The 23777-nt window shown below is 46.7% G+C and overlaps 10 protein-coding genes across 10 annotated transcripts; 5 read left to right on the forward strand and 5 right to left on the reverse strand.

The window, feature by feature from the left end:
• Positions 1-2381: 2381 nt before the first annotated feature.
• CLUP02_14819 (SNARE domain-containing protein) lies at positions 2382-3750 on the forward strand (the record flags this gene model as incomplete). Its single annotated transcript, XM_049293745.1, has 7 exons — positions 2382-2619; positions 2691-2965; positions 3030-3263; positions 3324-3429; positions 3501-3550; positions 3634-3665; positions 3726-3750. 7 exons carry the CDS (start codon positions 2382-2384, stop codon positions 3748-3750), a joined length of 960 nt encoding a protein of 319 aa, XP_049150891.1.
• A 1213-nt stretch (positions 3751-4963) lies between these two features.
• CLUP02_14820 (aldo/keto reductase) lies at positions 4964-6196 on the forward strand (the record flags this gene model as incomplete). The annotated part of the gene is made up of 3 exons (XM_049293746.1): positions 4964-5156; positions 5249-5523; positions 5591-6196. 3 exons carry the CDS (start codon positions 4964-4966, stop codon positions 6194-6196), a joined length of 1074 nt encoding a protein of 357 aa, XP_049150892.1.
• A 324-nt stretch (positions 6197-6520) lies between these two features.
• CLUP02_14821 (alcohol dehydrogenase GroES-like domain-containing protein) lies at positions 6521-9073 on the reverse strand (the record flags this gene model as incomplete). The annotated part of the gene is made up of 10 exons (XM_049293747.1): positions 6521-6823; positions 6898-7303; positions 7381-7812; positions 7837-7877; positions 7914-8021; positions 8191-8378; positions 8481-8515; positions 8559-8592; positions 8669-8838; positions 8919-9073. The coding sequence occupies 10 exons, from the start codon at positions 9071-9073 to the stop codon at positions 6521-6523; spliced, it is 1872 nt and encodes a 623-aa protein (XP_049150893.1).
• A 1239-nt stretch (positions 9074-10312) lies between these two features.
• CLUP02_14822 (2-deoxy-D-gluconate 3-dehydrogenase) lies at positions 10313-11342 on the forward strand (the record flags this gene model as incomplete). The annotated part of the gene is made up of 3 exons (XM_049293748.1): positions 10313-10648; positions 10730-11124; positions 11339-11342. The coding sequence occupies 3 exons, from the start codon at positions 10313-10315 to the stop codon at positions 11340-11342; spliced, it is 735 nt and encodes a 244-aa protein (XP_049150894.1).
• A 28-nt stretch (positions 11343-11370) lies between these two features.
• CLUP02_14823 (uncharacterized protein) lies at positions 11371-12850 on the reverse strand (the record flags this gene model as incomplete). The annotated part of the gene is made up of 5 exons (XM_049293749.1): positions 11371-11535; positions 11595-11727; positions 11784-12532; positions 12588-12662; positions 12719-12850. 5 exons carry the CDS (start codon positions 12848-12850, stop codon positions 11371-11373), a joined length of 1254 nt encoding a protein of 417 aa, XP_049150895.1.
• Positions 12851-12862: 12 nt separating this feature from the next.
• Positions 12863-13182, reverse strand: CLUP02_14824 (uncharacterized protein; the record flags this gene model as incomplete). The annotated part of the gene is made up of 2 exons (XM_049293750.1): positions 12863-12992; positions 13124-13182. 2 exons carry the CDS (start codon positions 13180-13182, stop codon positions 12863-12865), a joined length of 189 nt encoding a protein of 62 aa, XP_049150896.1.
• A 1188-nt stretch (positions 13183-14370) lies between these two features.
• On the reverse strand, positions 14371-15249 carry CLUP02_14825 (acetyltransferase; the record flags this gene model as incomplete). The annotated part of the gene is made up of 4 exons (XM_049293751.1): positions 14371-14487; positions 14561-14594; positions 14657-14896; positions 14969-15249. The coding sequence occupies 4 exons, from the start codon at positions 15247-15249 to the stop codon at positions 14371-14373; spliced, it is 672 nt and encodes a 223-aa protein (XP_049150897.1).
• A 28-nt stretch (positions 15250-15277) lies between these two features.
• On the reverse strand, positions 15278-16562 carry CLUP02_14826 (uncharacterized protein; the record flags this gene model as incomplete). The annotated part of the gene is made up of 9 exons (XM_049293752.1): positions 15278-15669; positions 15721-15785; positions 15848-15917; positions 15974-15985; positions 16049-16084; positions 16157-16181; positions 16233-16282; positions 16338-16390; positions 16420-16562. 9 exons carry the CDS (start codon positions 16560-16562, stop codon positions 15278-15280), a joined length of 846 nt encoding a protein of 281 aa, XP_049150898.1.
• Positions 16563-16665: 103 nt separating this feature from the next.
• On the forward strand, positions 16666-17249 carry CLUP02_14827 (uncharacterized protein; the record flags this gene model as incomplete). The annotated part of the gene is made up of 5 exons (XM_049293753.1): positions 16666-16713; positions 16764-16855; positions 16915-17006; positions 17082-17152; positions 17199-17249. The coding sequence occupies 5 exons, from the start codon at positions 16666-16668 to the stop codon at positions 17247-17249; spliced, it is 354 nt and encodes a 117-aa protein (XP_049150899.1).
• A 6125-nt stretch (positions 17250-23374) lies between these two features.
• On the forward strand, positions 23375-23671 carry CLUP02_14828 (uncharacterized protein; the record flags this gene model as incomplete). The annotated part of the gene is made up of 1 exon (XM_049293754.1): positions 23375-23671. One exon carries the CDS (start codon positions 23375-23377, stop codon positions 23669-23671), a length of 297 nt encoding a protein of 98 aa, XP_049150900.1.
• Between the last annotated feature and the right edge of the window lie 106 nt (positions 23672-23777).

The raw sequence follows: 23777 nt of genomic DNA on the forward strand, positions 1-23777 counted from the left end.
GTTTATGTGATGGTATCGGAACCGTCTACTGCTTCATTGCTCGGTTTCTCTGACTACGATTGAGGACGTTCCAAGCTTCGCCGGTGACTCGGAACTGGGTATCGCGAAGCGCGCGGGTTGCGGGTTGCGGTTGGTTCCCGATGGGATCAGGCGGGTGGCCAGAGACGTTGCGACGCTGGCTCCGGCCCAGTGCGAACTTTCGGATGGGATGAGGAGCACGAAGATGAGCTCCCAAGTTGAAACGACAACGAGAATTGGAAGGAAGACAGACGCGTCCTAAGAGGCCAAGGAATCGTCACGTTCTGTCGGGGCACAGAGACAGGAGCTGGGCTGATAATGATGAAGGTCGGCAGTCTGACAAGGCCCGAATCTCGCTGGAGATGGGTGATGGGCGACGGGGAACCTAAAGAAAGACGGGATGATAATTTGGGGGCTTGGGAAGTTGGGAAGTCGGGGGGGACGTGGCTTGGGGCGGGCTACGCAAAGACATGAGGTACATGTGCTGTAGTGGCGGGGAAGGCTTGGGCTAATGTATCTTTTGTCGTACCTTATGATGATGAGGTAGCAGCGCGACCCAGCCCCAGCCCACGCGATACTTCGTACTGCCACCACTGCCTAGGTATGGTGCCTCGCCCTCTTCTTGCCTATGGACTCACTAAGGTAGACTGTGGTGCTTTTTTGTTTCTGCCTTCTCGGTGCGGGAACATCTCATCAGCAGAGCTGCACAGTTCATGCCGGGCTATCCCAGCGCTGTCGCATTGGAATGTCAATCATCAGCAACGCAAAGGCGGGAAACTACTTTGACCACCAATGCCACCCTTGAAGGACAGACCCGTTGGACGTGCTGAAAAAGAGGGGAACGAACTGGGGGTGTTTTCCAATGGAAGCTCGAGGATGCCACCGACTGGATCACGAAGAACAGGGATATTTCGTAAACGGCCGCCTAGTCAGGCTGGTGTGGCTTGAGCCTTGGAAGTTATTGTTTCTCAAAGTGCTGTCCGCTTGAGTGCGTGGGTGACGGTCTCCTGCGTCTTGAATGGACTCGTACACCTTGTGAGAGAGTAGGTTGTGTATGCAAGAGACTCGTACACCACAAGGCAAAGATTCGTCATTGCAGCCTTGATTGAGTCTAAGGTGAGTGATGCGAGTGTAACAATTACAGTTGCGCTCGGTCTGAAGCTGATTGACTTGAAAACTTGAATAGGTACCATGCTCCGTACCATGCATCAGAAATGCTGTGGAACACAGTCAGCCGGGCCCCATTGGCGTCTCCCAACGGCGCAGTGCAGCAAGTTACCTGGTAATTAAGGTGCGCCTTCTTCCTGTAAGTGACAACCCATAGCTTGCGGTTTAAACGTGGAATAACCTCACTTGAGGTACAAGTCAAAGGCACATCGAGATAGAAATACCCCATGTTTGCGCTCTTCACGTCATGCATTCAGATGAGCACTTCCCGAGTGACATTCACAAGACATGTTTCTTCTTTGCTGCGTTCGCATCTATCTCCATCATGTACCTCGAGGCATCCGAAGTAAGATTCGAAGTACAGGTTGGCTGATGTCGGCTGGAGTCTCCAGCGCGGGCAGACCCGAGGATTCCTCCAAGCAGGTACACGTACCTCGAAGTACCTTACTCGCCTCACAGCGCACCTGTGTGAAAGTAAGAGGTGATATGCAGGTAATGAGGTGTGCTACTCTTGGGTGTGGCGGTGCATGCACAACTCTACATCGGACCACGAGCCACACTCCCAAGCCCCAAAGCTCCCAGCGCTGGCGGTTGCACAATGGCCACAGTCCAGGCCCGGGGATGGAATGCGCTCCTGAAGGGATGGGCGGAGGACAGGTTGAAGTTACTCTCCGTGGGAAATGTACCTAGGTATCGGACACCCTGGCCCCGTCGCTCCCGCAGAACCAGTCCAGTGACTGCAGCGCTTCGCCAATGAATCTCGACTTGGACCTGGACGCCCCGGACCTGGAACTCGGCCACGACGCTCGTTTGCCTCAACTAACAACTCTCCAGCTCGACTTTTTTTTCAGATTGATTCCTCGATACTTCTTCGCCCTATCGCCAACTTCAGAACCCGGCGCTGTAATCGATCCATCTTCCCAACTATACCCAACGCTCGCGCGCATTGTACAACAATACTTTAGCCTTTCTTTGCCAGCCGCAGTCACTGCCACGCTCCCAAAAGTGCCCGTCCGTCAATTTGACACAGCTCATTTCCCATCCCTGACTATCCACCTCTATCGCCAAACCCAGCTCGACGACAACTCTTCCGCACTCAAAGAACCCCTCAACGATCTCGAACGCGCCGGCCGCCACGCCCAAGAAACTCGTAGTCCAGATTCCGAAGTCGGCCCCGTCTCAGACACTATTCCACGATGGCGGTCGCATCGATACAGGACCGAACCGCCGAGTTCAAATCGGTCCTCGCTCAGGCGCAACGTCGACAGGCTTCCAGCAAGGTCGGCGCTCAACGACGATCACTCCTCACCGACTCCCAGAAAGCCGCAAGCGATGGCGACTCGCGACCCCGGCGCTCCGATTTTGCGCGCCAGGCGGCGCAAATCGGGAGAGGAATTTCGGGCACAATGGCAAAGTTGGAGAAGCTGGCAACATGTATGCCTTTGGGTCCCAAGGGATGTTCTGCAATAATCACGGCATGGCGCTGACAAGAACTCTTTCCACAGTGGCGCGGCGCAGAACCCTGTTTGACGACCGACCAGTCGAGATCAACGAGCTCACATACATCATCAAGCAAGATTTGAGCGCCCTGAACCAGCAGATTGGAGGCCTTCAGGTCCTAACAAAGCAGCAACATCCAAAGGCTGACCAAGAGGGAGAACACAACAAGAATGTCGTCTTTATGCTGCAAGGCAAGCTGACGGACGTGTCGGCCAACTTCAAGGATGTCCTGGAGGAGAGAACCAAGAACATCCAGGCCTCAAGGTCCAGGACTGATAACGTGCGCTCCAGTCCTGATTTCCGTAGAGATGGACCTATGCTGATATGAGTCTATGTCTCTACAGTTCATTTCGAGCGTTTCCCAGCACACGCAACCACCTCTCCAACAATCAGCATCGCCGCTGTACGGAACACCCCAACGGGGGACGCCGTCCCCAGGCGCAGATCTGCTGTCGCTGAATCCGCCAGGAGATCAGCAGCTTCTCATGATGGAAGAGGCGCAACCGCAAAACACATATATCCAGGAGAGAGGTGCTGCTATTGAAAGCATCGAATCCACTATCGCGGAGCTTGGATCTGTAAGTTTTGGTGGTTTGGCACGATACTAGGACAGCATGGGCTGACAGGAGGATACACAGATCTTTGGTCAGCTGGCGACGATGGTTTCGGAGCAGAGCGAGATGATCCAGCGCATCGATGCAAACACGGAAGACGTTGTCGACAACGTGCAAGGAGCACAAAGAGGTGAGTTCCCGCAGGCTCCGTGCTACAGTCACACAGGCGTCCGCATGGGTATCTAATTCTTTTGTCCGCAGAACTTCTCAAGTATTGGGGTCGTGTTTCCAGCAACAGATGGCTCATTGCTGTATGTCGTGCCCCTCCTCATCGTCGGAGATGGACATTCCGATGCGACGAATCCTGTTCACGTTTACTGACAGAAATGGATAGAAAATGTTTGGTGTACTCATGATTTTCTTCCTGTACGTTCCACATCAGCTTCGCCTCAAGATTGGGGGTTTTGTCACTAACTCACCTCCCAGACTTTGGGTCCTCATTGCCGGTTAGCAGTGTGCGACGATAACGAGGGCAACGAACGGCGGTTCGGAGGATTGGGGCGGAACTCAAAGTGCTCATTCAGCAGGAGATGGATGGCGTTGAGTTGTGTAATATCAGCACCCTTAAGTTGTATCATGACATTGACGCTGGGACGGGGATGGACGCGGACGCGGACGCGGACGCAGCGCAGCTATAGAGCTTTCTTCCTTGCATAAATCTAGATCTATCAATCACAAAAGAGGTTAACTTCGGCGAAGCATTGGCGGGCCCACGAAGTATGTACCTTGGCTCGCCTCAGGCTATAGAATCGGACGCCAGCACCACTGCACCAGCGTGTGGATGAACGTGGGGGTGGAGGAGCAGAGCAAGCAGAAGGTACAGGATACCTACGAATCGGCAGGATAGGCAGCATGCCGACTAACGTCAGGAACCCCCGGCTTAAAGTACCTCAGACTCTGAGTGAGGTGAGGTAATGGGGGGAGAGGGACGGGGTCAGAGTAATGCGGCCAAGCGCCCGGACCTCGGGCTTGGTTCCGGGAACTTTGCCCGCACTTTGAACCGTCCCAGCCCCCCGCCGGAAACCGGCCGCTATGAGAAAGGGGAAAAAAAAAAAAGAGGCTCCCCACGCTATTGTCACTAACACGCTCCAAGCAAACCAAACTTGGCACTTTTCATGACTCGGCCCAACAAAACCCGAGAGCTGCTCCGACGACCCAGAGAATTAATCCATAAATGGTAACACAAGGCCCACCAATGGGAGAAGGGATCCCGTAGGATCTGTGGTAGTCGGTACTGTTGTAACACCAGGTATTACCTACCCCGTACAGTTTACGGGGTTTCTGGCAGTGACTTGACAAACTGGGGAAATCCACACGAAAGAGGGACAGCCCAGGCAGCTCTTGCCCTTCCCCGCCGGCGAGCTTTACTTCACTTTCAGGGAGCTGAGGACCAAAGGAGGAGCGTCACAGGTGATGGGCAAATCGAGATCCGTCTGTACTTCCTCAGGTAGTTGGCCATGTAATTATGTACCTTTTCTGGCCAGAGGTGAAGAGGGAGGTGGAGGAGGAGACACATCGTCTAGCATTTACCCGGCCTTTTCTGATCGCGACACATCACCCTGATAGTCTCTCCTCTTGGCTCTTGTTGCTCTCTTCGTCGATATATATACCGAGATCACATACCCACCTCCTCCGTCCCTTTCTTATCCCGAGTCAAGAGTTGTATGCTTGTTCTATTCTCCAGAACGCTCTCCCACATCAAGTTACCCCGCCCCCGCATTCTCATCCAGAAGTTGTCGCAACATCAACATCGCCAACCCCTCCTCAGTAGACATTACATCCACTCAGCAACAGTCAAGATGGCTTCCCAGACTTTCAAGTTGAACTCAGGATACGAGATCCCCGCTGTGGCTCTTGGTATGCAAACCTAGTCACTCAAAAGACCCATTCTTCTAGACGGAAACACCATGAGAAGAACCCACAACTAACGTCATCGTCCAACACAAAAGGTACCTGGCAATCCGCCCCCGGCGAGGTCACAAAGGCCGTCTCCTACTCCCTCTCAGTCGGCTACAAGGCCATTGACGGCGCCTACTGCTACGCCAACGAAGATGAGGTCGGTGCCGGCCTCAAGGAGGCTTTCGCCAACGGCGTCAAGCGCGAGGACATCTTTGTCGTCACCAAGCTGTGGGCCACCTACACCATTGGCGACGACAAGGTCAAGGAGGGCCTGGAGAAGAGCTTGAAGAGCCTGGGTCTCGACTACGTCGACCTCTTCCTCGTCGTAGGTTTCCCTCACTCACATTCCTGACTAACATATCAAGAAGAGAGAAGAGACTGACAACAAACAGCACTGGCCCGTCGCAATGAACCCCAACGGCAACCACGACAGGTTCCCCACCAAGCCCGACGGCTCCCGCGACATCATCCACAGCCACTCCCACGTCGACACCTGGAAGTCTGTCGAGAAGCTCCTCGACACGGGCAAGGTCCGCTCCATCGGCGTCTGCAACTACAGCGTCAAATACCTCGAAGAGCTCCTCCCGCAGGCCAAGGTCGTGCCCGCCGTCAACCAGATCGAGAACCACCCGAGCCTGCCCCAGCAGGAGATCGTCGACTACTGCAAGGAGAAGGGCATTCACATCATGGCCTACAGCCCGCTCGGCTCCACGGGTGGTCCCCTGCTGACCGCGGCGCCCGTCGTCAAGATTGCCGAGAAGCGCGGCGTCAGCGCCGGTACCGTCCTGTTGAGCTACCACGTCGCGCGCGGCAGCACCGTGATTGCAAAGTCGGTGACGGAGAGCCGGATCAAGTCCAACTTGGAGATTGTTAAGCTCGATGATGAGGATCTGAAGGAGCTGCGGGCGTACTCTGACGATTTGACGGCCAAGAAGGAGCTGAAGCGCTACGTGTACCCGCCGTTTGGCATCGACTTTGGATTCCCGGATAAGTCGTAGATTCTTTTGTCCTTTTTACCAGATAAATAGAGCGAAGAAATAGAAATGATTTAAAGCGTATTCTCGTCTACAGAAACTGTCCCACTGATTGTGGTGGAAAAAAAAACTTGTCTGAATGACGGGCGTTCTGTGAGGCACATGCTTGCGTTGGATGTGTTCGTACTTGTCATTGCCCCGGGTTGTTCTCTATGTCCCAACTGCCTCGGTGAAATAACACCAAACTTCACATTGCACACAACGATCAATCACTCAAACACGGCTCTCCCAAAATGTAACTGAAAATCATCACTTTTTATTTATTTATTCACAGTCGCTATCATTTCTCTAATTCGACGTATCCACCAAAACCTTGAGCACCAGATTCCCGCTCTCGTCCTTAACTTTGGCCGCCATGTCAAACGCGTCCTTGATGGTGCTCAACCCCTTGTACCGGTGCGTAAACAGCTTCTCGAGCGCGGGCAGGCCCTTTGGTTTCGTGGCGATGAGGTCGATGGCCTTGGGGTACGTGTTGGCGTACCGGAACACGCCGACGAAATCAACCTCGCGCAGCGCCGCCGCCGAGATGGGCAGCGTCTGGATCGGGGTGCCCATGCCGATGATGAGGATCTTGCCGCCCGGGCGTGTGGACTGGAAGAACCACTTGTCAGTATGTATACCTCGGCCTCCGAGAGTGGGTATCTCGCGAATAAGAAAGGACTCACAAAGATGGCAGTCTGCATGCACGTCTCGACGCCGGTACACTCATACGTCGCATTCACCTCGCCCACCGCCGCCCCTCCAATTTCGGCCTTCTTAACCAGCTCCGCGACGCTCTGCGCGTACGCAAGCTTGTCCTCGATGGTCTGCGGGCGCTGCGCGGGGACGACGACGCCGGCGTCGGCGAAGCCGTTGTCGAGCGCGAACTGCACGCGGTCCGCCTGGATGTCGGCGATGACGACGCGCTGCTGGTCGGCTTTGCTCACGGCGGCGCAGAGCAGACCCACGGCGCCGGCGCCGAAGACGAGGACGGTCGAGTTGCTGGGGAGGTTGCCGCGGTCGCGGGCGTGCATTGCTACGGAGAGGGGCTCGGCGAGGGCGCCGAATTCGAGGGAGACTTCTGAGGGGAGCCTGTTTTTTTTAGGTCAGAGGTTAGCATACCTTTACACCTCACGAGAAAGCTCCAAGTAGTTTGCGCCGGTACTTACTTGTGACACCACTTTGCCGGGTGGTTCACCAGCTCCTGAAGGGTGCCCTGGGCATGCGGGAACGCCTTCGCGGAGCTGCGGAACTTCATGCCCTTGCAAATGTTGTAGCGGCCCGCGGCGCAGAGTTCGCAGGCCTCGCAGGGCTGGCCGACCTCGAGGGCGACGTGGTCGCCGACGGCAAGGTTAGAGACGTCCGAGGCGACGGCGGTGACGACGCCGCTGGACTCGTGACCGAGGGTTAAGGGTTCCCGCACGAGGATGTCGCCGTTGCGGAAGTGGTTGTAGTAGTGCAGGTCGGAGCCGCAGAGGCCGGTGGCCTTTACGGCGACTTGGACTTCGCCTGGCGCGAGGGCGGGGAGTTGTCTTTGTTCCTGTCGCTCCGAGTTAGATCTTGCGTTTGACGGTGCGTCTGCCTGGGATTCTCGGAGCTTCCTGAGGAGTGGTTGTTGGACTTACGATCTTGAGGTCCCTCGCGCCGTGAAGGACGGAGGTCTGGACTTGGACACTTGACATGGTGGGCTATGTACTCTTACTGCTGGGTGAGATGTAGAAGTGATTTGGAGAGGGAAGAAGAAAGCTACGACGATGTTGTTAAGAGCAAGGGGTATGTAAGTGCGAAAGTGATTCCAAGAAATTGGAAGCTGTTGAGAAAGTGGGCAGGACGGCCAGTTATGAGCATGCTTTTACTTTTTGGTCAAGAGCAGAGCAGCGCAGAGCAGGTCAAGGCAAGGCAAGGTACGTATGGTTAAACACAAGTCCGATATCGACGGATCGGAAAACGCGACTTAAGTCAAGCTACTAGGGGTGGACGCGAATCGGCGGAGGCGTGTGATGCAAAACGGAAATGCGGGTTACGAGAGAGACTTGGTCGGTGGGGGGAAGCACCGAGCTACTCCTACCAAGCAAGCCGACGACCTGGGAAGCTGCTAGTTTTGATCTATAGCCGAGTGAGGAATTCTCGACTCGGCTCGAGTACAAGTACGCCGAAATATCCATCTCTAGATTCAAGTGTCAAGTTACATAGCCAGCCTCCAAAGCTACTGGAACCTTGGAGACTCAGGGGCGAGCTTTTAAGATGCTCGCCGTTGCAGGCCAGTCACCAAGTGTATCGAGTACCAGGTACGAGATGATGACACTTGCGACAGTTGGACAGTGCTGAAAAGAGGGGGAAGACTAACACGGAATGGATATTCTTGCTTTGAGAAAGCATTGCTGGACACACGGTTCGTGTGGAGTTGTGGAGATTTAGAGCGAAAAGGCAACCGGTCAACATGACTAGGTAACTTACGAAAGTACGAATACATGGTCAAGTTTGAGCTTTTTCCCGGAAAGAATGCCGCGTCCGCCTTCGAAGACGAGGCGTGGATTGGCTCAATGGTGGATGTTGCGGGATGAAATCTTGATGGACCATGGAACGAGTGGAGGGGGCGCGCGGGTGGAAAGAGGGGGAGGGGCAATCTCAATTGCCAATTGTCAAGTCAGCCTCTCAGTTTCTTCCTATGATACCCGCGGGTTATGGACCCTTACTCAACTCATACAAGTGGTGGTGAAAGTGACCCCCATCCAATATGGGCAATACACGCCGAAAAGTCAGAGGGGATCCCGTCGCGGGGTTGGAGAAAACGGCCGCGGAGGCCAAACACGGCAATTCTGTCCTAAGGCGGACGCTACGTATCTTTCTCCTACTTTCCATAGTGCAGAGTACCTACAACTTTTATACCCCGGAAAAAGCTAAGAAAAGGGACAGATACAACTGGGCAATCCCGTCGAAGAGGGATGGCAAGACAGCCCGAGGGCAATCGAGAATTGACAATTACAGCATCGGTGATTCGCAGAAGACTCGGGTTCTCTCCTATCCTCATGCTTTCAGTTGGAGCCAGAGACTTTTTTCCTCTCTTTCGTGTTCTTCTCCTCTTCCCCACCCATCGTGACTTTTTCTCGTTCTTCTCCGACGTGCGGGGAGAAGGCCAGCGACTAATCCCACTTTACCGTCACCTAGCGTTTCTTACGTGGGGGTACCGGCCCGAGTCTACTGCTGTCAGGTATTCATTACCTTCGCTTTCGCCCCCAAGTCATTCTCGACGCCTCAATGCCAATTACTCCTGGTCTCTCATGTTGCAAAAGATGTGACATGCTGTAGTTGGATTCTTCGAGTCTTCCACGGCATTGCGATGAGTGCCAAAGGCTGGTTGAAGAAAACATAAAAGTCGGAATTTAATGGCCCAGGCACGAAAAAACGACGTCAGATGGCCGCAATTGGAGATGCCCCTGAACCCTTGCAATGGAGGGGTAAAAAAGGAAGAAGTATCGAGTACATCAGGTACCAAGGTACAATCGAGACGACGGGAAATGCCCCGCACCTCTATCCAGCTTGAATCGTGAGACTCCCACGCCGCGCCTTGCCCCGCGTCAATGGCTTCTGTCCTACGGTGTCAGGAGTACATTTTTCTACTTTCCTCACTTTTTTGCATGTCCCGTGAGCAAGTGTTCCAAATCAGATTCAAGAAGTCTCATGCTGTCCGAAGTCAATGGCCTGTAGAAAACGCTGCAGGCGGGCTTCGTACCGGGGATCATTCGGTAACAGAAGGTTAGCTTAGCTTGCCCATCTCCCAAAAGCTTGTCCGTTTCGCCGGGGAAAGGAGTGCCTTTACAAGCTTGATGATCTTTTATCCGTTCCTCCATGAAGTACTGAATTGCGACTTGACATTTCTGCTCCGACCTCGCCCAATCAAAGTCCACTCACTTCAAACAGCTCCCCATTCATATAGCTCCCTCCACGCGCATCTTCCCAAGCTTTCCATCTTCCCGTACCTTCTCCTTACTCCCGTGATACCCTTCCACCGCAAGACACAACCTCACACACTCACACAGTCTCTATCTATCTGTCTATCTCCTCTTCTCTCTCATTGTTACACACACAACTGCCCCCAAAATGGCCTCCTCCTTCTTCTCCCTCGAAGGCCAAACAGCCCTCGTAACAGGCGGCACCCGCGGCATCGGCGCCGCCGTAGCCGTAGGCCTCGCCGAGGCCGGCGCAGACATCCTCCTCGTCCAGCGCGACGAGTCCTCCCAGTCCACAAAGCAGGCCATCGAGAAGCTCGGCCGCAAGGCAACAATCTACACGGCCGACCTCAGCTCGCAGGAGAGCGTCGCCGCGCTGGTGCCCAAGGTCCTCAAGGACGGCCACGAGATTCGCATTCTCGTCAACTGCGCGGGTATCCAAAAGAGGCATCCGTGTGAAAAGTTCCCCGATGAGGACTTTAACGCCGTGAGTTTTTGCTACTACTTACTACATAGAGACGCGTACCGAGCATAGTGAAGAATGTTGAACTGACACACTCCAAAACAGGTCATGCAAGTCAACCTCAACTCCGTCTTCACAATCACCCGTGACGTAGGAGCCCACATGCTCAACCTCGCCCCGCACCCGACAACCGGCCGCAAAGGCTCCGTCATCAACTACGCCTCCCTCCTCACCTTCCAAGGCGGCTTCACCGTGCCCGCCTACGCCGCGTCCAAGGGCGCCGTCGGCCAGCTGACAAAGTCCTTCGCCAACGAGTGGACGGCCAAGGGCATCACCGTCAACGCCATCGCGCCGGGGTACATTGAGACGGAGATGAACACGGCGCTGTTGAACGATAAGGAGCGCCTCGCTAGCATCAGCGCGAGAATCCCCGCGGGACGTTGGGGTACGCCTGAGGATTTCAAGGGCACGTCGGTGTACCTTGCGAGTCGGGCGAGTGGGTATGTGAGTGGGCATGTTTTGGTTGTTGATGGTGGCTGGATGGGTCGGTAAAGAGAGGGTTTTGGGAGACGAAAGGATTCGGGAGAGAAGTGCTTCACCGGCAGAAACTTAGACGAAAATAATGAGAAAGAACGACTATTCAAAGTTACGTTGCAGGGACATCGTCACGAAACAAGTACACCAAATCTCATGAGCCATACTACATTACTACAGCTAACATGGATACTGCATTACAACAACGAAGCCTAGATCTTGCTAGACATGACGCTCTCCATCCATGGGTACACCGACCCGTTAGCCATGGGGTATCCCATATGCAATGCCCCCGAGAAGAACCTGGCCTCCTTGGGCGTGCCGTACTCGAACAGCATCATAGAGTCCTCTATAGGCATCAATCCGTCCAGAGTACCCTACATCGGCGTGTCAGTCACTTCGCCCATGCGAGAAAAAACAGAGCCGTTGGACTTACGTTAATCAACAGCAGCCGCGTCGAGGGCTTCTCAATGATACCAGTCTCCAACAGCGAAAACTTCTTCTGCACGCCCGCCTTGTATTCCTCCACGGACTTGTAACCATGTTTCATGGCCATGGCGGGCGTTAAACTACAAGTTGCATTAGCGATATGATCTCCTGGCAGCCCTGGACAGACTTCACTCACAGGAACGGATACTCGTGACCATCGGCCTTCTCCAGCCACTCGGGGTCAAAGAAGTAATGGCACCCAGCACCCTGCGCAATCGACCCGATCAAGCGCTCGCGGTGGGTATGCGCGATGCGAATGGCATAGTACCCTCCCGAGCTGAGACCCCAAACCATGACCCGGCTCGTGTCGAACCGGCCGTCCGCCGCAATCCAGTCGAGCACGCTGCTCCACAGCCGATCGGGGCTTTCGGGATCGGCCGAGTCGGCAGGGCAGTCGGCCGTGCCGGGGATCTCGACAATGACGCTTCCCCACCCTCGAGCGAGGAACTCGTCGGAGCGGACGGTGTTGTCGGGCCGGTACCCGTCGAGACCCGTCATCAGGATCACGACAGGGCTGGGCTTGCTCTGCGACGCGCTCGGGGGCACTCTCACGTATGCCGGGATGGATTTCCAGTCCCCGCCCTTGGCGTGGGCGTGCGGGATGTCGATCTCGTCAATGGGGCAATCCCAGGATTGCGCCGCCTTCATGTATGCGCGCTTTTGAGCTTCCCACGCCTTCCACTTGACCTGGCAACTAATCTCGGGGTAGGCCGTGATGTAGGGGAACCGGGCGATTCGGTAGACCGTGCAGGCTCTGAGGTATAGGTCGCTTGCCTCCTTCTTGTTACCGGCCATGATCGCCTCGTCCCCCTTGGAGGTCAGCGACTCGGCGATGGGGAAGAAAGCCTCCGTGTAAGCGGTGGAGTTTCCGTCATTGATGTTGTTCTTGCGTATTGTCAGTCGCTTCTCTCTCCACTGCCTCTCTTCAAAAGCAGCTAACCTTGATTAAGTGTTCGAAAATGGGCTCAAAGTCCTCATACTGTCCATCGTGGAAGGGATACACACTCTTGGTGCACTATATTGTGCCAGTCAGCATGCTGCCCCGTCAAAGATTCATGTTTTCTCACGTACCGGAAACTTCCACTTGGTCTCCCAGAGGGCCTTGATACCCTGGTGATGAGGCATGGTCCTCTCAAAGGCTTCAGTGCCCATCACCCACTGCCGCTTGCCATCCTCCTGCTCCGGAAGCTTGTGCGGCGACATGATGTAAGGTTTTTAGGAGACGACCCGAACGGATCTCTGCTTCGTGAACAATGGCAGTCGGCCCTTGGCAACGTGTATTGGCTTTACTTTGCTGCTGCTTCGGCGGCGAACAACTTCTCGGCTGGACGTTCTGCTCAAGACTCTGCTTGCGGTATCAGTATATTTTCATCATCCGGCAGGCTAATTCAATGCAACAAAAACAATATTTGCATTCACACACCCTTGAAGCGCAATGTGGGTTTAAAGGAGAATAGCAATGCAGTGGTGACTTACTCTGACTGAAGTGAAGCGATTCGCACGCGAACAATGGCAGAATGCAGGTCCTCGATCATTGTGGGAGACAGAGTGCAACGGTGCAGAAGCTAATTTATATATGATATGAAAGTACCCTGGATCTGCAGACGCCAAATGGATCCAATGACGACGCGCGCTCGGAGTTCTAAGGGTTGGACTTGCAGACTTATGATATAGTTCCGTGGTGCTTTTGCGTCGGACTTTGGTAGTGGTAGTTGGGGATATCCGTTGTCCGATCGTGAGACGCTTGCGACTGCACGCCAGAGGGGGGGAAAAAAGGGGACATGGTGGCCGGCCGTCTTATACGACGGCGCCATGGTCAGCTCCCGTCAGCCATTTGCGACGAAAGAAGCGCTTTGGCCACGCATGTGAAGGATCTGTGAGGCGTACGAGGCACCCAAAGTGATGGCCCTGACTCTGATATTTTGCCCGAGCTGCCTCACATTGCGGTGCGCCTGATTGTTTGGAAGGGGGAAGCTCCGATGAAGTGCGGAAGAAGCCAGGGCGGGCCTCCGTGTATGCGGTCTTGCCGCAACGATGACGGAGATGGCCGGAGGTCGTACGGCTTGGCCACAACCTGGATCCGGTCTCACTCACTTTACTCGATTGCCATAATTCTTTGTCACCTCCCCGCGCCACTGCAGACTAAACAAAGCATTCATCGCAGGAGCAGCGAGAGAAGGACACCTAACCTGTCACACACTGCTTAAATTGGAGAATGCGAGTGACCAGACGCCAGAGAAACCAAACCGATTTCAGTCAAAGCATGTGAAACGCGGGGGGCAGCTTCTTGACGATCCGCGATTCAATGGCTGACGATCCGACCGGCCTGCCACGGGCAAGACAGCTGGACCCTTTCCATGCCGTAAGCTCCTGGCGCCGCAGACAGGCTCCCCCATGGTGGCGCTTTGAGAAGGGCCAAAGTATGTCACGGGTGCCAGCCACTCGGGTGCGCACGCAAGTGAGCAGTGATCTGAAGGTGGTCATTGTAGACACAGTGGTGCAGTGCGACCCTCACTGCGGCTGGACAAGAACTCGTTGGCCTGGCGACAGAACAACAAGGAGATGGACACAAGCCACCAGCAGCAACTGCGGCGTGTGCGAGCAGTGAGTCAAGAGCTGTCTAGATTCGAGTCAAGTATTGGGACTGGCAGATGTGCCCGGACACGTCAAGTTTCGAGGTTGGTCAAACAATACTAGACGGACCTGAAATGGGTCGCAGGGACTTAAGGAAGAAGGATGCAGGTGGTTGATGGGTTTCTATTCTTCATTACGTCGTTCTTCTTGTCTCTTCGGAAGCGAGCTTGGCGCTCGTCTGATCTAGCATCTGGTGTCTCTAGCATCTAGAGCTTCTGTCCTAGTACTCAACATCAGCAGCTCACTGATGCAATTCGAGCCTGTAGTACAAAAACGAACGGAGCCGACCCCGGGCCCGGACCGATCAGGTGGTCTGATATGGGACGGGACGACAGCCAAAAGGCGAGTGGTGAGGCGGAAAAAACAAAAGGCTACTGGGCCTTACTCTTGTCTCCCTCGTAGTAGTGGGCCATCTCGAGCCCGGCTCTCCTGAAGCCGCACTTGACGTAGAAGCCCTCGTTGGCCTCGCTACAGTCAAGGATGCTCTTGTAGCAACCGACCTTGGCTGCGATGAAATCTAGAGCCTGGATGATGCGCAAGCCGAGCTTCTTGCCCTGCTGATCCTTTGCAACGGCAATGTCTTCGATGTGGCCGACGAGACCAAGGTTATGGATGCTGTACGGAGGAAGAGCAAAGGTCAGTAGGATTCTTTTGTGGCATGCCCAATTACGAGCGGCTCAAACTGACAACTTGCGCTCGACGATCAAGGCGCCGGTTCCGACAACGGTCTTGGTATTTGTGTCCTCAATGACAAGAATGTAGTATCCGTCACTCTTGGACAGCCATTGGTAGCGTTCCGCGAATTGGGCCTCGCCAATCTCACCAACGGTGGTCAAGACACGCAGGCAGTCGAGGAAACCTGTGTTGTAGTCGGATTGACGAAGAGCACGCACGATGTAGCCCTCGGGAAGAGCAGCGGCGACGGTGGGGGAGACGAGGTCGTCGGTGAAGAGTCCGGCTTCAGCCATTGCGACTGCGATTACGATACGATTGCAACTACGGTATGGGAGCTGTTCGGTCGGGATAGATCTCTCGGAGCTTCTTGGCCGACGAAGGCTCGACAAAGATTGGATCGACTGGTTGGGGACGGGTCGGATTGAGCTGTCGCTGAGGTACGCTACGATGGAACGGCAGACAGAGGCGCTTTAGTCGATTGGCTGGCGAAGCTTTCGTTGGGGGAAAAGCTGCAGAGGATGCGATGCGGTGAGGTGCCAAAATGGAGAGCGAAGCGGTGAAGATATCGGAGGGAGGGTGCGATGGAGAAAAGAGAGACAGCGTCAGTGGCAGAGAGCGAGAGAAAGTGAGGAAGCACTGTCGTAGATAGGTTATTGATGTAGGCGCGATGTTTGCAGAGTTGCCCTTCCTTATCCGTCGGTCGGAGTGGGCAACTTGCGGCAAGTAAACACCCTACTGCGCAAGGTACGAATACCTGCGTCAACCAGGACAGGGTTTCAGGGCCCAGGGTGCCAGGGCAGCGAGGTAGCAGCAGCAAGGCATCGCAGATCTGCATCCACGTCGTTCACATTGTACCCATCAGGGGTTCACTCATACCTACGTGCGGAGCACATCTCACTATTGTACACTCCGTACGGAATAAGGTAGGCGGATATTACATTGTGCTCACTCTCAGCCTCTTCTAGTCATCAACACGGCCTCCCATCCATCCGTCCTCGTCAAGACTGCTTGAAGAACCGTAGATAGTGTCTGAAGTTTGGGAGCAGATCTAATTATTTTCAACGTAGGGTGTCCAGTCCAGGTCCCAGGAACGAGTCGAGGCGTGGACCTTGAGCTGTTGCTCCGCCTCTGCATTCCGTCAAAATGTGCCATCTCATTGGTTGCGGGAAAGGAGCTGGCCCCTAATTAAGGTAAGCTGACGTGCGGTTCCCAGGCCCGTATCCGCCTGCACGGGACGATCTCGAGGCTTTTCTGCGTGTAGCTATTCATAGTATACGGGAAGCCACTTTGAGAGAGTCCAACCCGAGAATTTCAAGAGTCGGAGAACTTGAGAAGTCCTTAGACATCGGCAGGCTTCCTTGGCTCTTAAAGGCAAGTCAACCATCGACCATCTCGAGAGACTCGACGCCATCATAATCCCACTCATCCAAATGCCTGCATCACATCACATCACATCTTCCCACCTTTGGGCCTGTCGATCGCCGAGGCAGCAAGGTACCCGGCGCATGTCCGTCCCAACCATCGGGGCCAGCCGCCGGCCGAGGTACGGGTTGGAAGCTGCAGTCTGCGGCTCTACATATTCCATGGACAGCATGATATCGCCCATGATGTACGGATAGATAAGGTAGCAAGGCTATGTACTGCTTAGGCAGCCGTGGCAATGGTTCAAGAAGCCACTGAGAAGTCGTAAACTCAATCGTGCCGCACAGATGAGAGAAATACTCAGGAGTCAAGCCACACCGAGATGCACATCTACAGTAGAGTAAGGTAGGTAGCTATATCTGTAAGTGCGGGCAAAGGTGAAAAGGGGGAAAAGACCGTTCCTACTGACGATAATTGGAAGGATGCGCCTCAACCGCCTGAACCGCCTCCCACTACGACGGAGGCATCACTGACCCTGTTTGCCTCTTACATACCTGAAGGTATACAAGTCAAAGTACATGTACCCATCACCTCAGCATTCCTCCCGTCTGGAATGCCATGGTCCCAGCTGGTCTTCCCAAAGACAAGTGCATGTACAAACACGGCAATGTCCCTCCAAGTCCCCTTGGTACCTTACCACCTTGCCTAACAGTAGGTAGACACTCCAGTTGCCGAGTACTTTAGACCACTCACGTCAGGTCAGACTTGGATGACGGGCAACCTCGCAGCTACAAGCTTATCGGTTGGATGCCAACCGAGAATGAGACGCTACAAGTGAGACGTGCACCTGCTGATAACGAACCTCACATTGTGGTGGCAGCCACCAGCTACCCCGTGCTACCTCCCTCACCTTGGACTGATACAAAAGTAAAGAAGCCTCGAGTATTCAATAAAGCACCAACTACTTACCTCACCACAAGGCGGACTCATTTTGCCTTGGATTGTGATTCCTTCGGGGCATATCGTAGAGTTGTGGAGGAGGACAGACACCTTACTTTATGGTAAGGAACGTCTTCGGATTTACCTGCTTGCTGAGAAACACTTTGATGCGTACTTTTATAGTAACTTACCTCTCTCGCCGTCTGATTTCTTCCGAATATAGATACGCAGCTAGTGTTGGCCCAACCATCACAAGCCTTATGTACACATCCAAACAGTCTGAAGCGTCCATTATAGCAGACTATAAGAGGCACTCCGCTAAAACACTTTTTTTATATATTAAAGTAGAAATCGTATTTTACGGTTACCTTACTACTTAGGATAAGGTTTAGATTAGTATAATAACTTATAAATAGGGGTTATAAAGATTTATAATTTAAAAAATACTTTAATTTCGTAATATATTAAACCGTATAATAATATATAAAATCGTATAATATCGTACCCTAATATAAAAGTTTTTTTTCTTTTTATAACTTTATTATAAAAGTAATTACTACTTTTTACCCTTTTATAAATAAAAATTACTTTTTACTTAAGTTATTAAACTAATAGCTCGCTTATAAATATTATAATATAAATTTATAATAATTTCTAGTTTTTATATAAAACGTTATTAAACTAATTAACTTTATAATACCTCCTTATAAAGCTATTTTAAAATGACTGATTAATAATAATATTTATATAAGCTCTGCCCTTTTTATATAATAAGAACGTATAAATATATAAGCCTTAATATTAATAAAATCTCTTTTTATAAGCTTAAAAGAGCGGGAACGAAGTATTTAATAAATAAATAAAAAGCTAAAGTAATTATTAATAATTAATATCTTTATTATATTATATAACATATCCTTTTTTAAGAACGAACTTAACGGTTTCTAAATAACGACTTATATTAATATCTAAGTTATTAAGAAGTTTATTAAAAAACTTTAGTTTAATCGCTTTTTAACGTTTATTTTATATTTAAATATAATATAATTTATTATTTTATATTTTATAATAAATTAGTAAATTTTGTTAATAAAGTAGATAGTATTTTTAATTAATATAAAAAATCTTTATAATATTTTAAAATACTATAAAATAGCGTACGAAGCTATAAGTTTAAAGAGATTTCTTTTTAAAACTACGATTTTATATAAAAAAGATAATTACTAACTTTTTATTATTTTTCAAACTAAAATTAAGTTATTAGTTATTAAACCTTAGCTAATAAAAAAGGGAAAAGGTTATATAAAACTAATTATAATTAAAACTTTAGGCAAAACGACGTATAGAAATGTTTTAAAAACACGGCTTTTAATAAGTATTAGTATTAAACTAACGATAAAGATTAAGGAGGAATTATTAGTTAAGTAAGAAAAAGAGATTATTAAAAAAGAGGTAAAGGCTAAAAAAAAGGTTAAAAAAAATAAAAACAATAAAAAAGATAAGATTATAGTAGTTTAATAAAAAGATAAAGTTTATAATAATAAATAACTTAGTATATTATAAAAATAAAAACGAGTATTCTCGTTAGTAAATAGTTTAGAATAAACTATAATTATATTTATAATTCCTTTTTATCCTTAGTATTACTCGTAATTACGAAACTATTTAATACTCTAAGATTAATTCTAAAGTTTTCTAATCTCTATTTAACTTATATAATACTGCCCTATAGTTTACTAAGTAAAGTAACTTTTAGTTAGAGCTTATTATATATATACTACTTTAAATAAATACGAAGATATTAATATGCTTTAAAATTAAAATAATTAGCCTCGCTAAACTTCGTACTTTTAGCTAATATAGTTAGAGAGCCCTTAATAATTAAAATATAAATTTATAAAGTAGCTTAAAGAAAATATATATCTAAATTATTACTATTCTAAATAGTATTTAATAATTATTAAACTTAGTTTTAATTAATTAGTTATATAAAGTCTTATATAGTTTATAACGTAAATTAATAATATAGTTATTATAGCTAACTAGAAATAATATAAGGGCGACCTTTTTAATAACGAATTCGATAAGAGTTCTAAATTTATATAAAGTTAATAAAATTAAAACGAATTAGTAGTATATACGTAAATAGAAATATAATCTAGTTAAAGAGTATATTTATATAGAATAGCCCTTAGAACTTAAGTAGTTAGAAATATTCTTATAAACATAAGTATATTTATATATATTAAAATATATATTACTTACTTATTAATATACTAATTTATTTTAATAAAGACTATTTTACTAACTTTTAATTTTAATATTATAAATACTTTTACTAAAGATTTAGTAATTACGGAATATAATTAAACTTTTTATTATTAAATAGTATTATAAAAAGTAGTAATAAATACTAAATATAAGAATAGTTTCTTTTTTTTAATCTAAACGAACTCGTAATAGCGTAAATCCCCGTTATTAAATAATAATAAAATATTATATAAATATATTCCGGGACGTATAAGTAAAAACCCCTCTATAGAACTATATAATAAATTACGAATAAGTATTAATATTAGTATAGATCTTAAATCTAAATAGTAAAAGCTTATCGTACGTATTTAAAAACTAAATATAATTTAGTTTAGGAATTATAAACCCTTTATAATAGTACCTTATTTTACTTCATTAATTTTAAACTTATTATAAAAAGGTTTTATAATATATAAAATAAAGTTTATTTTAGCTAATAATATAAGCTTATTAATAAACTTATATATAAAGATACTTTTTACCGTACCTTTTATTACGAAGGTAACTTTGTTTACCTTATTATTCGCCTTATTATTAATATTACGTAAGCAAACTATATACCATATTAATCTACGATTTCTGTAGATTATTATAGGTATTAATTATGTAAGTAATACTGCTTATATAAGCTTACGTGAGCAATGGAAAGCACTGGAAGGTAACTGAATAAGCTGGAATTCTCTCGAGGCGGAATTACGTACTACGATTACGCATTCACTTACGTATACGCTTATTAATTATATCATAATTAATAAGTAATGGAATATTTTAGTAGGAGGTTTTTATGCCTATATATAGGCGTGTATTTACCTACCTAGACCTTTCGTTAAGCAAGCAACTTCTTATATAGTAATTTAACTATATTACTCTCTTTATTATAAAAACCTCTTTTATATACGCTTATTTCCCCTATATTCATATATTCTTGCTTCTATATGAATATTCACTTTCTATATTCTTTATAAGAATATCCCGCATTACCTCGTTAAAGCTATACGTGCTAGACCTTTTAATACGGTAAGTAACTTTTAATATACTAAAAAAGAACTTTTCTAATTATTATTATATAATTACGAGCTATTTTAGTATTTATTATTACTAAAGCTAATTTTATTAACGAAGTATTAATGATCCTATAGCTATAATTATAAATCCTTTAGACTAGAGTTAAAAAAAGATATCTTTATTATTTAAATATTATTAAAAGAATAATTCTTAAATACGAATTAATAAATCCTTAAAAAAGACCGTACGCTCTTCTCGTTATAAGTCCTATTTCGTAAGTTAACGTTCGAAAGTTCGCTTTATAATTCTAGTATTAAAAACTATAAAAATATATATAATAATTATATTATAAGTCTAATTACTCTCTAACTTTATAATAATTATCGTTCGATATAATAAAAAATTAATACATAGTCGTACTATTTTAAAAAAGTAATAATATATAAAATAAGAAACTAAAAAAGAAATTTTAAGTAAGGTGTAAATATTTATATATAATTATAGCGATATATAGGGGTATTCTTTTATTTATAAAGTCTTATAAGTATATATATAAAAATATAAACGCTTATAGGGATCTATAATACTAAAAAAATTAAAAAAGTATATAACGATAATATATAATAAATAAAAGTTTTATAATTTTATTAAAAACGTTAAACTTTAGGGGGAGCTTTTATATAGTTAGTTATGGCCTTTTATAAGCTAAACTAAGTATATATACTTTAGTTTATAGTTAATAAGTACCCTTCGACTCTGTAAGGGCCTTATTACTTAAGTATTAAGCCTAACCGTACTATATTTTAATATATATTTATATAAATTCTTATACTATACTATATAAAAATATTGAATTAATTACTCTTTACTCGGAGTTTATATAAGTTAATAACGCTCTTTATAATCCTATACATTATTATATATACTCTCTTTATTATTTTTAACTTATTTAGTTACTTATTTAAGAGCTTTTATTATTATATAAAAGTATATAGCGGGGATAGTACTTAGAGACTTAAGTAGAGCGCTATTATAGATTTTATTATAACTTTTATAATTACGACCGTACTTAACGACCTTAATAAACGTATTACGAGTTAATACGAATTATAAGTAAATTATAAATAAATATAAGGTAGTATAAAGTAATATATAAGTAATAACGGGAGGTATAACGAGCGTATAATTATATATAGTAAATATATAATTATAATTAGAATAGCCTTTATTTATAAAAGTAACGTAATTAATAAAAATACCTTTACTAGCCTTATAATAAGCGCACGACTCGGTACTAATCTTAGCGTTATTATATACGGTCGTTTAAATAGTATTAATAACCTAAGTACGAGTTATAGTAATATCCGGGGGTATATAACGGCTATTTTTAATAATCTTAGGGTTAAGCTTAATTTAATACTAAGGCTAAATTATATAAGTTAGTATAGTAATATTAAATAGTATAGGGTAATATATACTAACTTATATAATACTAAGGTTATAGATTTAATAAAAAGTTTTTAAAAAAGAAGATAAAGAGCTTATAAATAATATAAAAATCTATATAATAAAGAAACTATTATATAGAGGTATATATATTAATAAGGAGGTAAGAGGTTATTTTATAAAACATAAAGTCGTTAGGGTACTACGTAAGTTAATATATAGGGACCGTTAGGAGCTATATACTTTTAATACGGGCCGGAACGCTATATTAAATACTTATTATAAGTATTATATAGCATATGTAATTATTAAAAAAGAGAGTATCCTATATGAAATTATTAGTATATATACGTAAATAGTTAATACTAAAGAAAAAAGTAAATAAAAAGAATTAAATTATAAATAGGTATATATATATAATTATACTTATAATTGCGCGTATATTAGCCTAAGAAGAAGCATAATTACTAATTAATAAAAATTATATTAGTAATTGCGTATAAAATTACTTAATTATACTTAATTAATATTTCTAATTAGTAAATTACGAATATTATACTTATACTTGCGTATATAATTAGGTAATAATAATAAAAATAAAGTAAAAAAGGGTATAAAGTATAATAAAGCGAAATATAGTCGCTAATAAGTAACTATAAGGGCGTAAGTAAATTACTTACTTTACTTAAGGAATATTAAGTTAGTTAAAAAAAAAAGGAAATTAATTAGTAATAGAAATTAGTAAGTAGGATATACCCCCTAGCTACTTTACTTTTACTAAGTAGCATAACTACCCTTACGTAACTATTACTATTTATAGTTATAAGTAATTCCTTATAATAATATACGGGATTTATTATAATATTTATTTATATATATAAAAAAGTCGCGCTATTAATGCCTAAAATTTACGGTAGCCGTAGGTTTATTAGAAAGAACGGTTTTGGCGGAGTGCCTCTTGTAGTCTGCCGTAGTCCATCGCTATACTAAGCCGGTAAGCATGACCGATTCAAATCACCGTCCACGCTACCATCTTAGCTATGCGATGTGTATCTAGCCCCCAACACTAGTCTCGACTTTCATCGGCTCGGGCAAATCCCCCATCTTCATCCCCATCATCTCATCTCATCCCGTCTCATCCCATCCCACCCCAGACGCTACCAATTAGCGCCATACCAGTCGGCCAGACCAGATGGCATGTTATTTCTCCATACAGACAGGTACTTTGCCTCCTCTACCTAGGTAGGTGGTGTATTACCCCGAGACTTGAGAGAGAGAGAGGCACTCACAGTCACAGACCACAGTACCCCGGGATGGAGAAACGCGCCCACCCACAGAAGTCAGGGCCTCGCCATGCCATCCCGTCCCATCCTTCCTCACGCCGTCGCCATCGCCGTCGCGCGCATGAACATCCCCCACAAATTAACACCAGAATCACATGCTACCCATGCTGCCAATGGCTGCCACACCTACGGATACTTGCTACCCATCCGTACGGATACAACCCGCAGCCTGCCGAGTACATGGTGTACCTTATGTAGGAAGTACTCTTGCAGATGCTCAACGTTCCACTTACTCCTATTGGAGCCCTGGCACAGCGGCTCAACACGTCAACCCGGTCACTCTTTGCCTGAGCTTACATTGGGCTAGAACACCCCAACTGATTCCATTCCACCGCGCACCCTCGACACCCTAAAAAACCACCTTACGCGGTGCCACTCACCCACTTACTGTACACTACTCCATACCTAACCGT

Source organism: Colletotrichum lupini, chromosome 8 (assembly GCF_023278565.1).
Source record: "Colletotrichum lupini chromosome 8, complete sequence".
NCBI classification, from domain to species: domain Eukaryota; kingdom Fungi; phylum Ascomycota; class Sordariomycetes; order Glomerellales; family Glomerellaceae; genus Colletotrichum; species Colletotrichum lupini.